At 45.9% G+C, this 14848-nt stretch overlaps 1 protein-coding gene across 2 annotated transcripts; it reads right to left on the bottom strand.

The window, feature by feature from the left end:
• Positions 1 to 470: 470 nt before the first annotated feature.
• On the bottom strand, positions 471 to 6176 carry Cyp1a2 (cytochrome P450 family 1 subfamily A member 2). Of its 2 annotated transcripts, none has more exons than XM_026387720.2 (7): positions 6158 to 6176; positions 4511 to 5350; positions 3758 to 3878; positions 3234 to 3323; positions 2829 to 2952; positions 1961 to 2047; positions 471 to 792 (listed from the first exon to the last, which is right to left on the bottom strand). In XM_026387720.2, exons 2-7 carry the CDS (start codon positions 5339 to 5341, stop codon positions 498 to 500), a joined length of 1548 nt encoding a protein of 515 aa, XP_026243505.2. In that variant the 5' UTR covers positions 5342 to 5350; positions 6158 to 6176; the 3' UTR covers positions 471 to 497. The 2 variants fall into 2 exon arrangements, with proteins under 2 accessions (XP_026243505.2, XP_026243503.2); XM_026387718.2 differs by having other exon boundaries at positions 4511 to 5353; positions 6158 to 6172.
• Positions 6177 to 14848: the final 8672 nt, after the last annotated feature.

The raw sequence follows: 14848 nt of genomic DNA, 5'->3' as shown, positions 1-14848 counted from the left end.
ACAAGAATGGAAGGAAGAATGTCCATCAATGACTATGAGGAAATAGACCCAGGCCTGGTGTCAGGACTCAGAAAACAGGACTTGTTGATATATGCTTGACATGGGTAGCACTTGTATGAATTATGTTAAGTCAAAGAAACCAGTCGCAGACCACACATTGTATCATTCCATGTATCTGAAATGTCCAGAGTAGACAAATCTACAGAGACAGAAAGTAGACTAGTGATTTCCCGTGCCTAGTGGGGCAGGAGAGGCATGATGGAGGAGCAGTCATTAAATGCTAAGGAGTATGAGGATTTTTGTGGGTAATACAATGTTCTAAAATCAGTGGTGATGATGATTGTGCAATTGTATAAAGACATGGAAGGAGGTGAATTATATAGTATAAGAATTGTATCTTAGTAAAGCTGTTTTTCTTTTTTTCCTAAAAAGAAAAGAAACAAGGGCTGAGTACCCATGAGCACCCCCTCCCCCACCTTGGCATGGGGGTGCTTTCTTCACTTGGAGAAGCGTAACCGTGCCTGGATTTGATCACAGCGGGCATGCTTCATGGTTAGCCCGTAGATGGGGGTCAGGTCCACCTTCACTCCTGGTGGCACACTGAACTCCAGCTGCTGCAGTAGGAAGGCCAGGAAGAGGAAGATCTCCCACTTGGCTGGAATCTCCCCAATGCACCTGCGCTTGCCCAGGCCAAAGAGCATCATCTTCTCACTCACAGTCTTGTTGATGGCCCTGTTGTTGGCAGTGAGGAATCGCTCAGGCTGGAACTCAAAGGGATCCTCCCACAGCTCCCTGCAAGAGTGACAGAGGAGATGGGATTTCTGGGCTAGAGAGGCCCTGGGAGAAAAGTCTTAGGGGAGACTTTTTTTTTGTTTTGGTTCTGAGGATTGAATGCAGGGGTGCTCAAACACTGAGCCGCATCCCCAACCCTTTTTCATATTTTATTTAGAGACAAGGTCTCACTAAGTTGCTTAGGGCCTCACTAAGTTGCTGAGGCTGGCTTTGAACTTGTGATCATCCTGCCTCAGCCTCCTGAATTTCTGGGATTACAGGTGTATGCCACTGCACCTGGCTTGGGGGAGACTTTTGAATAGACTTTCTGTTGAGAACACAAATGTTAGAATAGGTTGAAAGCAATGAAAACTTAGTGAGAAAGTGATCAAACTGAACTTTGATGTTTATTTCTTTTTACAAAATTCTCTCTGAAATGAGCAGCTTTAAAGATAGTGCTTTTTAACAATAATCTGTTGTTTTTAAAAAAGATGCTTTATCTAAAAGAAATTAAAAGAAGAAAAATGGGTCCATCTCCATCGTACTATAGATATAACATTAGCAAGAAGAATCAACAGTATGTCCTGTTTTATGCTTATTATTTTGGAGTAATTATTGATAGCACAAATACCAATAGCACATTTGTATTCAAGAGCATATCACCAGATGTTAAATTCTTTGGTCCCCTTTCCAGTGGACTAAAGTGATGTCTGGGGCATTCCCATTAGAATACCCTGAGGCACCTTCTCCTATCTACCAAAGAAGAGGTCCTGGAGGATAGGGCATAATCTGCAACAAGCTTCTGGGTCCATTTGTATGTGCACTGAAGTTTGGAAAACAGGGATCTATGTTTTGTCACATAAAATAGGCTGTAAAGCAGCTGAGTGCCCTGGTGCATGCCTATAATCCCAGGGACTGGGAAGGTTGAGGCAGGAGGGTTGTAAGTTCCAGACCAGACTCAGCAACTTAGTGAGACTGTCTCAAAAAGGAGGGGTGGGGGTGGCAGGGCTACAGATGTGGCTCAATGGTAGCATGACCCTTTGTTTAATCCCCAGTACTACAACACTAAAGAAAGAAAGAATAATTATATATAGCTATATAGCAATTGAGGCTCCTTATTTAACCAGGAAAAACAGCCTTCCTGATTGCTGAACTTGTACACGTTTTTCCATAAGGGATGTGTACTTACGGGTCGTGGTTGACCTGCCACTGGTTTATAAAGACACAGCGCTCCTTGGGAATGTGGAAGCCATTTAGTGCTGTGTCCCTCGTTGTGCTAAGGAGGGAAGAAGGATCTGTTAGGCTCAGGGTTTGTAAAGCTGTCTTGCTCTTTCATCCACCCCACCCCAATCTGCTCACTGCAGTCTTCATACTCCATTCTGGGAGGGAGTGTGAGAGTCAGGGACAAGGGGAAATATCCTTCCATTTCCTTGGCTTCTGTTCTCCAACTTCAACACATGTCCACTGAACTATGGAGCCAAGAAGCAAGTGGTCTGGGCCAGCTCTGGGGTATTTCAAGCCTCTTACTCCATGAATAACTAGATAAACATGTGGGCAGAAGTAAATGTTTACTAACTCTTAGGATCAAGGACGGTAAGTCCTAGAAGACATCAGAGGATACAGCTGTGCCAGGATGTGTTAAAACAGGTTCTGGGAAAGGGAAAGCCCAGGTCAGGATTGACCTTGGGCAAAGATAGGATTCTGGGAGTCTGAGAAATGTGTAGAAATCCTTCCAGGCAGAAGCATAAGAAAAAGCCCAGCATAAGCAAAATTGGAAGCTGGCTGGATCGTGTTTGTAAGGGTCGGTGAAGATGACCAGGCTGGAGGGGTGGGCACTTGCAGGAAGGATATATGAGTGGAGGTGAGTGACAGCTGAGGTCAAAAAAGGTGATTTTCTTCTGCGAGCTGCATGGTTGGATCAAGACTGGACTGGGTGAGGACAGACTGGAGGCTGGGGTCCTGGCCAGAAGAGCCAGGCCACAGCCAAGCCAGGGAATGAGAAGCTGGGAGGAGGGAACATGGCAGCGACTTGGGGAGTACAGAGTAGGCAGCTTTACCTGTGAGGGATGGTGAAGGGTAAAAAGGAAGTGTGTCGGAAGACCTCCAGGATGAAGGCCTCCATGTAGGGCAATTGGGGTCTGTCAGAGAGCCGGGGCTGCCGCTCCCTGCCAATCACGGTATCTGCAGAACATACAGGATGAACAGAGCTTAGGGGCTGCTCTGACTGCTCCTTGCATCGGTGTCCTCCATTATACTACATGTCCCTCCATGTGGGGGCCATGTCTATTCAAATGTCTGAGATCTCACAAATTCGCTTCCCCCAATGTCTTCCAGGCACTAGTGGGCATCACTATATGCCCAGGATTGCATATAGTAGGCACAAAACAGTTATTTGTAAATTGAACAAATGACATGGGATCCCAAGGTTTCTCCCAGTTAGAGGATTGGGGGACACAATGTACCTAACTCCTTCTGGATCTTCTTCTGTATCTCAGGCTTTGTCACAAGGTACATAAGGCTCCAGGAGATGGCTGTTGTCACAGTGTCAAATCCTGGGAAGCACAGAGTGAGGTGAGAAGGAGGAAGGAAGACAAGAACAAGGAGACCACCGTGGACCAAGCATCCACCAAGAAGGCAGCAAGCTTTGTTTCTCTGGCCACAGCTCATGAGTTTCCTGAGGGCAGAGGCTGAGTCTCTTCAAATAAATTTGAGATACAGACTTCATAATTAGCTGCTAGAATCACAGGGGCTTATATTTACAGGTCAGAGAACTTTTTATTGTTCAGATGGAGACGCAGAGGCCCAGAAGAGGAGAGGGACCTGATTGAGTTTCCACTGGGAGTTGGCGTCACAGATTAAGCTCAAATCCTGATCTTAGCCAGGTCTCTGTATCCTGTAACAGTGGACATGTGTTTGGCAGGTTAGTGGCTGGGCAAGAGTATGGGTGGACAGAGGGCTCTGATGGATGGAGGGGCAGGGGTCTTACCGGCTCCAAAGATGTCGTTGACAAGGTTAACAATGTTCTCCTGGGGGATGAGACCACCATTGGCTCTAGAGGCCTTCTCGCTGTGCTTGAACAGGGCGCCTACAATGTCCTGGACACTGTTCTGAGGGGGCACAAGATTAAAGGCACCCTTGACATTTCCAGGGCCAAACGCTGGGCCTTCCCTGCCACACACACCAAGAGGTGTCCTAGGGGCTTGGCAGTCCCCCTGGCCTCCAAGCAGTGGGCTGGGGCTCAGGGCAGGAGCTGGTAGCAGCCCTGATTTGGCTTAAAATGTCATTTCTTGCCACTTTGAACCTTTCTTCCAATCACCCCATCTGGTTACTAGATCCCAGGGATCCAGTTTCAAAGGAGGAAGAGGTTGATGTGAACACAAGGAAGAAAAAATGACATGAAACTGAGGATTAGCCTCTGTTGGTTTCAGGTCCCTTACAGACCAAAAGCCTTCTCGAGCATAATAATGGCCCCCCACATTACACAGTTCTGCCAGGACCCCATTCAGAGGCCTTTTCTGTCTGGGGCTTTGAGCAGCTGAAGGGAAGCTTTAAAAGATGAGGAAAGTGAGGCCCAGAAAGGAGGAGGAGATGGCTCTATATCACTCAGCTTCTCCAGGGAGTCCCAGAACCTTCCTTGTCCTTAGGGGCACATTAGCTAAACAGACATCTTGGAGCAGGGTAGGAGGGCCCACACCCTGGTCCTGCAGGTGCCTTGTCACCACCTGCATCCCATACTCACCTTGTCAAAGTCCTGATAGTGCTCCTGGACTGTTTTCTGCAGGAAATGCAGGAACCTCTTGTTGATGTTCTTGAACCTTTCCAGGGCAGGGTTGGGCAGGTAGCGAAGGATGGGTAAAAAGTCCACAGGATTCCCAGAGGAGGCAGTCTCCACAAATTCATGGGAGTTCTTCACAATATTGAGCATCTCCTCACTGCTCTGAGGGAAGTGCTTCCCAAAGCACATGGCACCAATGACTTTGGCCACTGACAAAACCACCTCGTTGTAGGGGTCAAAGTGTCCAGAGTCTGCCATCAGCTTCTGGAACCTGCCAATTAGGTTCTCAGCCTCCTTGCTCACATGCTCCTCCAAGTAGCAGGAGGACGCAGAAGTGGGGTCTGAGGCTATGGAGAAACTCTTCAGGGCATCCTGGGCCAGGCGTTTGCGAGCAGCCCACACTGGTCCAGAGTCTGTATTGAAGGTCATGCTCTGGCCATCAGCAACAAGGGTGGAGGTGTAGAGGTCTGGCCGGCCCTTGAAGTCATCACCCTGCTTCACTAGGGCCTGCCGGATGGTGTCCAGACCACTCAGCACCACCACAGGTGTGGTCCCAATGCGGATCTGCAGCACATCCCCATACTTCTGGCTGAGCTTTGTCAGTGCCAGGTGAGGGTTCTTCCCTAGGGTCAGCATGTGCCCTATCAGGGGCCAGCCCCAGGGCCCTGGTGGACTCTTTAGGCCTTTGGGGACCCGAGGCCTTGAGGCTCTTACCACCCAGAATACCAGACAGAAGATGGCAGCAGCCAGGAGCAGCTCTGTGGCTGAGACGGGAAGAGATTGGAATAACACCATCTCTACTGACTGCTGGGAAAAAGGAAGAAAGGCTAGGCTGAGGAGGGAGGTGAAGTCATTCATTCAGTCATTCATCCTTCAATAAGCACTAATACATGTTTTATGCTTGGGTCTCAGCTGGACACCAGAAAGACTAAGATACATCTATCATAGGTCCTATTCCCCGGGGCTCACTCTTAGCACATCACCGAATCTGAGGGCTGTAAAGGCAGGGCAGGATTTCCAACTGAGCATCTGAATTCCCAGGCTTGGCTCTCTCTACCCATTCCCCTAGTTTCCAATTCTGAGGCTAAGAATTGTGGAGAAAAACTGACCACTCTAAAACACGAAAGCCAAGGACAGCCCCCTGGCAGGCCCTGGCACAGGGTGTATGTTGGACATTGTGCCAAAGGGTTCCAGCCAGTGCAGGCTTCCTGCTGATACCGTCTGCATGCCAGGGAACATGGAGCCCCCAGCAACACTGAGGATGCCAAGGCCCCAGGATTGATGGCCCTACCCCGATGGCATTCTTTGTACCAAGAAGGATGCCTCCTCCAAGGCTCAGTACCTATTCCCTCATGGTCTTGAGGCTGAGGTGGGCTACAGCTAGGGCCAGGACTACCCTTGTGCCAGGAGTAGACCTCTTCCCCTTCTCTCTATGCCAAGTGAGGGCCCTTGGAGATGGCCTAGTTGAAAGTGCTCATTTAAAAACAGAGAAGCAGAGGTCCAGAACTGAGCAGAAAGGACTAGAACTCAGGCTCCTATACCTACCCAGGGTACCCCATCTCTCCATTTCTACTAGTTCCCAGGATAGATAGTATGGGTCCAGAAAGGTACCTGTAAAGGCAGGTGCTTGAGATCAGCAGAGTTGTGTTTCTAGCACCAGATGAGGGGGCCTTTTATAAATATCACCTTCTATCAGATTGGCCCGGCTGCTGTCCTGGTCATCTGATATCCAAGTTGGATCACTAAACAAAGTTGGAAGGATCAACCCTTGGCTTTGGGCCATGATCCCTCAGCTCCACCTACTACTCAGGGTCAAGGATAGTGTTTTGGCAATAGGCCTGAAGGGGTTCTGGGTCCCTGAGGATAAACGTCTAGCTCTTCTCCAGGTCCAGGGTAGGGGGCTCATTTATTTCATGCACAAGTAGGGTGGTGGAGAAAATTAGGTCTGTGGGTGGTCAAGACTTCTTTCCCATGGTGCCCATGAGGTAGGGTCCTGTTGGACAAGCAGTTCAGCCAAGCAGGGGCCCATTAAGTTCACTGTTTCTCTCAGAAGAATGCTCCATAGTCCCTTCTAACAACTGTGAAATCAGACAAGGGATGAGTATGTTCCAGTTGTCCCCAAATCTCAGTTCATGTCTCCAATCCAAAAATAAGAAAGGATAAAAATTCTGCATTCTAAAGAAAGCCTCCCTCACCCTCCTCCCTTCTGCGTAAGAATTGGGAAGAGATTAAAGAACTAATGAAAAAAAATCTATGCTTTGGGCTATTCCTTATGGCAACTGGCTTGGACTCTTCAAAATTGTTAACATCAGCTGGGCATGGTGGGGCATGCCTGTAATCCCAGTGACTTGGGAGGCTGAGGCAGGAGGATCTCAAGTTTTAGGCCAGCCTGGGAAATTTAGCAAGACTCTGCCACACAATAATAAACAAACAAAAGAAAAAAATTTTAAAGGGCTTGGGAAGTGTAGTTAAGTAGTGGATTACCACTGTGTTCAGTCCACAAAATGATCAACATCATTATGGGAGAAAACAATAAAAAGGACTAGGGCCTTGTTATGGTTTGAATATGAAGTACCCCCCAAAAGCTCCTGTTAATGCAGGAATATTCAGAGGTAAAATGGTTAGATTGTGAGAGCTGTGACCTAATCAGTCCCTCTACTTTGAATGAACTGGATGGTACAGTAGGCAGTGGGCATGGCTAGAGGAGACGAATCACTGGGGGCATGCCCTGGAAGGGTTCATCCGCCCCCTGACCCTTGTCCCTGCTTCCTGACTCTGGTATGAGCTAAGCAGTTCTCCTCCGCTGGGCCCTTCCCCCATGGTGTCTTGCCTCATCCTGGGCCCAGAACAATGGAGTTAGCTATCTATGGACTGAGACCTGTAAAACTGTGAGCTCCAAATAAACTTTTCCTCCTCCAGGTTGTTCTTGTCAGGTATTTTCATCATAGCAACACAAAAACTGACTAAAACAGGCCTGTTCTAGAACCAAAAGACTAAAGAGACATAAGAACCAAATGCAATACGTGGACTTGATTGGATCCTGGATCTAACAACAATAAAGTATTTGAAGGCATGAAAGACGTTTTTGAGAAAACCGAGGGCACGTGAATATAAACTGCAGATTAAATGATATTCTGGAGAGAATATTAATTTTCTTAGATATAAACACAGTATCATGATTATATGGGATTTTATCCTTATTCTTTTTTAAAAACATTTTTAGTTGTAGATGAACACAGTAACTTTATTTTGTTTCTTTATTTGTTTTTATGTGGTGCTGAGGATTGGACCCAGTGCCTCATACATGTGAGGTAAGCACTCCACCACTGAGCTACAACCCCAGCACTTATCCTTGTTCTTAGGAGTCTAATGCATTATTATTTAAAGGAGAAGTTTCATGATACCTGTGACCTCCTTTCAGATGGTTCTGTTAAAAATGTAGATTTTAGCCAGGTGCCGTAGTGCATACCTGTAATCCTAGTGGCTCAAGAGGTGGAGGCAGGAGGATCCAAGTTCAAAGCCAGCCTCAGCAAAAGCAAGGTGCTAAGCAACTCATTGAGTTACTGTCTCTGAATAAAATACCAAATAGGGCTGGGGATGTGGCTCAGTGGTTGAGTGCCCCTGAGTTCAATCCCTGGGACCCTCTCCCCCAAATGTAGATTTCAGCTGGCTAGGTTGGCATATGTCTGTAATCACAGCTACTCAGGAGACTGAGGCACAGGGATCAGTTGAGCCTAAGAGTTCAGGAATAGCCTGGGCCACGTAGTGAGACCCTGTCTCAAAAAAAAAAAAAAAAAATCTATCTATCTATCTGTTGATCAGAAGTACAAATGAGAAATGTCAGCTCTCAGTGAACCAAGGTGTCGATAACAGAAGTGTTCATTGTATAAAAGGAGACTTTGATAGACTCAGGTTTCAGTCACGTCTAAGAGGAGGATTGGGACAAAGTCTTATATTGAATATGAGAAGTAAATTGTGATTTAGATTAATTTGGGCTCTTTATTCCGGAAAATGAGAAAGTCATGAAATCACAGTGAAGATGTCAAGGGGCAAGGATGGGGACTCTGAGAAACAACAGAGCAGGTTTGAAAAGCATGGATGAGAGGAAAGGAGGGCTGTTTTTTGTCGGTGTCTCCCCCAGGTTTGGCTCACTCAGTAAAGTTAGGTAAAGTTTTATAAAAAAATGACTCTTTCCCTCATTAATTAACTAAAGTCCACAGTTTATTTAGATAGCCTTAGTTCATTTAATGTCCCATTTCTTTTTTTTCAACATTTATTTTTTAGTTGTAGTTGGACACAATACCTTTATTTTATTTATTTATGTGGTGCTGAGGATCGAACCCATTGCCCCACGCACAGAAGGCAAGTGCTCTACCACTGAGCCACAACCCCAGCCCTTATTTGTTTATTTTTATGTGGTGCTGAGGATTGAACCCAGGGCCTCACACGTGCTAAGGGAACACTCTACCGCTGAGCCACAACCCCAGCCCCTTATGTTCCTTTTCTGTTCCAGGATCTGTCTAGGATGCCACACGAAAGTTACCCATTAGGTAGGTCTCTTTGGACAATTCTTGGTGGTGACAATTTCTTATTCTGTCATCATTCTTGATGACTGATGTTTTCAGGAGTCCTGGTCAGGTAATGTGTAGAATGTTCCACTGTTAGAGTGTTTCTCTCCTGGTAAGCCTGAGGTTATGGGTGAGTAGCAGGTAGACCTCAGGGTTAATGTGCCATTTTCTTCATACCATCTCAAGGCCGCACCATCAACATTTTTTGATAGACAAGGTGGCACACGCCTGTAATTCCAGCAACGGATGCAGGAGGATTGCAGGTTTGAGGCCAGTGTAGGCAACTTGGCAAGATTCTATCTCAAAATAAAAAATAAAAATGGTCAGGAATGTAGCTGTCAGTTGAATCCCCAGTAGTGCAAAAAACAAAAATAAAGTAAAACAAAGCCAGCCTTAGCAACTTAGCAAGGTGCTAAGCAACTCAGTGAGGTCCTGTCTCTAAATAAAATATTAAAAAGGGGTGGAGATGTGACTCAGTGGTTAAAATACCCTGGGTTCAATCCCCGGTACCAAGAAAAAAAAAAAAAAAAAAGAAGAAGAAGAAGTAGCTTGGGCTGGCTGTGATGGCATATCATAGCCATTCCAGGAGGCTGAGGCGGGAGGATCCCAAGTTTGAGGCCAGCCTGGGCAACTTAGCAAGGCTCTGTCTCAAAAATAAAAAGAAATAGGAATATAAAGAAGTGTCCTTGGGTTCAATCACCAGTACCATAAAAAAAAAAAAGGAGGTGGGGAAGAGGAGGAGGAAAAGGAGGAGGAGAAGTTGGTGCCATGATTATTCAGAGAGGGAACACAGGGGGCTTCCAGGGCACTGTTTTTTGTTTTTTTTAAAGAGAGAGAGAGAGGAAGAGAGGACTTTTTAATATTTATTTTTTAGCTTTCAGTGGACACAACATTTTTGTTTTATTTTATGTGGTGCTGAGGATCGAACCCAGTGCCCCGTGCATGCCAGGCAAGTGTGCTACCCGCTTGAGCCACATCCCCAGCCCAGGGCACTGTTGATACACAGTTTTGTCAAGTTGTAAAAATTCATTGATCTATACATGATAAATTCCATTTTCTATATTGTTTCTTTTTATGTTATTAACAATGTTTTTAATGTTGAAGAAAACATTACAGGGCTGGGGATGTGGCTCAGGTGGTAGTGCGCTCGCCTGGCATGCGTGCGGCCCGGGTTCGATCCTCAGCACCACATACAAACAGAGATGTTGTGTCCACCAAAAACTGAAAAATAAATATTAAAAATTAAAAAAAAAAGGTTTTTTAAAAAAGAAAACATTACAAAGAAAAAGGAAAAAACTCTCTCATAGACAAATGTCCTAATATTTATAGAAATAATTGCCCATTTCTTTAAATATTTATTTTTTAGTTGTAGTTGGACACAATACCTTTATTTTATTTATTTATTTTTATGTGGCGGTAAGGATCAAACCCAGTTCCTCGCATGTGCTAGGTGAGCGCTCTAAAACTGAGCCACAACTCCAGCCCAATTGCCCATTTTTATTTTATTTTATTTATTTGTTTTAATTATTTTTTTTTAGAGAGAGAGAGAGAATTTTAATATTTATTTTAGTTTTCGTCAGACACAACATCTTTGTTTGTATGTGGTGCTGAGGATGGAACCTGGGGCCACACACATGCCAGGCGAGTGCGCTACCGCTTGAGCCACATCCCCAGCCCCAATTGCCCATTTTTAAAGTGTGGGCTGACCATAGTGACTTCCTTCCAAACATAACAATGTGGAAAGAGGGAGAAAGGGATAACTTCACAGTGGAGAAACCCAACACTTTCATTAGCTGATCAAGGTCAACATTATCAGTAATAAATAATCCTTTTTTTGTTTGCTTTTGTTTTGGGTACTGGGATTGAACTTGGGGGCACTCAACCACTGAGGCACATCCCCCGCCCTATTTTGTATTTTATTTAGAGACAGAGTTTTACTAAGTTGCTTGACACCTCACTGTTGCTGAGGCTGGCTTTGAACTTGCAATCCTCCTGTCTTAGCCTCCCAAGTCGCTGGGATTACAGGCATGTGCCATGGGTCCTGGCCCATTTTAACCATTTTAATTTAATATGTGTAATTCAGAAGCCTTGAATGTAGCTTCTGTTTTTTTAAAAAATTGATTATTATTTTATTTTTTAAATAATTTTTGTTGTAGGTGGACACAATACCTTTGTTTTATTTTTATGTGGTGCTGAGGCTCGAACCCAGTGCCTCATACATGCCAAGCAAGTGTTCTACCAATGAGCCACAGTGGAAGCCCAGTAGTTTCTCTTTTTAACATTTTTTTCTGCCACTCATCTGCAGCATTGACTGCAGTTGTAGTTCATTATCATGGCTGTGTGGTATTCCATCATGATATGTAATAGTCCACCATTCATTCATCCCCTTGACCATTGCTGGGCATTGGGTTGCTGTCTGTGGTGGACTATGAAGAGCCCTTCTGCCATGAGCATTCTTGCACGTGTGTCTGAATGCATGTCTGCTGCGTGGAGACCTAGGACTGGCACTGCTGGGTCATAGGATAGAAGAATCTCCAACTTCGGTAGATTCTACCAAGCAATTTTGTAAAGTACAGAAACCAACGTATATTCCCACCCACTATGGAGGAGAGTTCCAGGTGTGTTTCATCCTCAGCCACTGGATATTTTAATTCTTTCTTCATTTAAGTGACTCTGGAGGACATGTTGACTACTTTCCTTTTTAAGGTTTTTTAAAGTTCCTGGTGGTTTCAGGAGGAAAACCAGACCCTGCCTTAGCACCCAAAGACCCTGCTCACCCTTCTGGCTCTGCTGGCCGCCATATTCCCCTCACTCCATCCCTCTTGTCCTTCTCCATAAGCTCAGCCCTTTGTTGAGACTCACTCCCCTCCTGCTTTCCTGCCAACTCCTGCTCTTCACTTTAAACCCTACTCAGCTGTCACCACAATGGCCAGGTCCCCACCTCTCCTCTGAGTTCCCACAGCTGCCATACCGCCCTCCTCAGCAGCGCCCGTCGCACAGTCTCCTCCTGGGACCATGAATTCCTTGGAGGTTGCTATGAGTGTCCTCCAAAGGCCATTGCATTAGAGGCTTGGTCCCCAGCTTGATGCTACTGGGAGGTGGTAAAAACTTTAAGAAATGGGGGTCTGGGCATGGTGATGCACACCTGTAATCCCAGCAGCTCAGGAGGCTGAGACAGGAGGATTGCGAGTTCAAAGCCAGCCTCAGCAACAAGGGCCTAAGCAACTCAGTGAGATCCTGTCTCTAAATAAAATACAAAATAGGGCTGGGATTGGCTCAGTGGTTAAGCGTCCTTGGGTTCAATCCCCAATACAAAAATAAAATAGAAATGGAGTGCTAGTTGGAGGTCTTTGAGTCACTGGGACATGCCCTTGAAGGGGATTGTGGAACCCTGGTCCCTTCCTCTTTCTTTTTTCTTGTCACTTGCCTGCCATGAGGTGCCACATGTTTCCTGCCATGATATGGCCCCACGACCCAAAGCAACAAGGCCAACTGCTCATGGACTGAAACCTCTAAAACTATGAACCCAAATAAACCATTTATCCTTTTAAGTTGATTAACTCGGGTATTTGTAAAAAGTGATGGAAAGCTGACTAATACAGAGGTCAAGGCAATCTCTGATTCTCTGTGTTTCTAGTCTCTAGCACTGGGACTGGCACTTAGAGATCTGTTGAGTCAATTAGTGTACAAAAGCAAGAGTGTGAACCTGCACAAGAGCTTGTAAAAACTCTTCATAGTGCATTTCCTGCACTGGTCTTACAGGAATTGCAAGTAATAACACTCGAAGTTTATTGAGCAATTACTATGCCCCAAACTCTGTGCTGCATAGTTAACATGGCCCATCTGTTTTAGCTTCACAGAAGCCTATAAGATGGGTACTGCTATAGCCTCATTTTCCAGTTGATCAAAGGAGGTCTAGAGATGCTAAGTAATTTGCCCAGTGTCAGTGTAGAGAAAGAGCAGCTATGAATATTGGGCAGAGGAAAGAGCAAAATCAGGGGCCACTGTGACAGAAGGCACATTTGGAATTTCACCATCCAGACTGTGGGAACACTGCTGGCTTACTTGAAGAATTTATTCAATGCATATTCATCAGACTGACTGGTGGCCAGAACACAGTAATGGCAGTCTCTCACCACTCCTGTTGGGGTGTCCTCCTCTGCACCCCTCACGGGTTCCTTCTCACCTTGGTCCTGGGTATCCATGAGGAACCAGAGTTTAGGGCTGCTCTATCAGCCAGCCCAAACCCTAACACAAACTGTGGCCCCTCGAGGGAGGGACAAAGTTGCAGTCACCTCATGCTTAGATCTAGCAGAGAGGATGGGCCTTTGCAGAGATAGGTGCTGGGGGGTGCACAGGTGAATGATTAACCTGGGGGTGTCTCACCATCTACCAGATATGGACCCTAAGCTGCAGACTTGGGCACCCAATCCCTTGTTGCCTGTGTCTACCCAGAAGTCTGCCAGACTCCTCAATATGTTCAAATCGCCAAATGGTCACCTCTCTGCCCAAACGCCTTACCTCTGGGTCATCACCCAGCCTGAAACCCAGGAATCCTTGAAGATACCACACCTCTCATTCACCTCCTATAGAATACTCAACATTCTAGCTCTTGAAAACCTTGGAGTCAGAGCCTGCTCTCCATTGCTCTGGTCACTCCCCAGAGCAGGCTCTCAGCATCACTTTCCCACGTTGTCCAGGCTGCTCTTAAACTCCTGGGCTCAAGTGATCCTCCTTCCTCAGCCTCCTGAGCAGCTGAGATCATAGTCACACACCACCATGCCTGGCTTCCCAAGCACTTTTGCAGAAACCTTCTACTTGGGTCTACCACCTATAGGCTGGTGTTATCCAGGAGAACTTTCTGTGATGACAGAAAATATTCTATGGGTGAGGATGTAACTTGGTAGTGGAGGGCTTACCTAGCCTGGGTGAGGCTCTGGGTTTGAGATATTTCTCTCTCTTGTGGCTATTGAGCACTTGAAATGTGGCTAGTGCAACTGAGATGCTGAATAATAGTAATAACTAATAAGAATGATAGGTATGTGCACCACCACTGAATTTTTTATTCTATTAATTTTAAATTTAAGTAGCGTTTTGCAGCTTCAGGTTCAGTCCCTTCCTCATCCCTCCAATCTGTGCTCCATGCTGCCACCTAAGTGAGCTTCAGAAATTGCCAATCTGAGCATGTTGAATCCCTAATCAAAATCCCTTATTGATTATCGAGGTATTTGGAAAAGTTTAAACTCCTTAGCTCAGCATGTGAGCCTGTTCCTACTCTTATCTCTTCTCCCACTCCTTTCCGACTCACAAACAACTTTCTTGCCAGCCAGAGGGAACATTATGTAATTCTTCTAGTGTTCTGCCTCTGTGCATTCACGCATGCTGTTCCCTCTGCCTGTAACACCTGAGCCCCCTCCCAACGACTTCTTCAACAAACATCCTCAAGGAAATGCATTGCTTCTGGGTAGGAGATGCTTAATTGCACTGCAACATTATGACATATTAATGAGAAGGTATTCTCACCTCTCCATTAAAGCAAGTACTCCAGAACTTGACTCCAAGCTAGGTGTGGTGGCACACACTTGTAATCTCAATGGCTTAGGAGGATGAGCCAGTGATCACCAATTAAAGCCAGCCTTAGCAACTTAGCGAAGCCCTAAGCAACTCAGTGAGACACTGTTTCAAAATACAAAAGGGATAGGGATGGGCTGGGGTTGTGGCTCGGTGATAGAGT

This window comes from Urocitellus parryii, chromosome 6, assembly GCF_045843805.1.
Source record: "Urocitellus parryii isolate mUroPar1 chromosome 6, mUroPar1.hap1, whole genome shotgun sequence".
Classification (NCBI taxonomy): Eukaryota; Metazoa; Chordata; class Mammalia; order Rodentia; family Sciuridae; genus Urocitellus; species Urocitellus parryii.
This window is presented reverse-complemented; position numbering and strand designations above follow the sequence as displayed.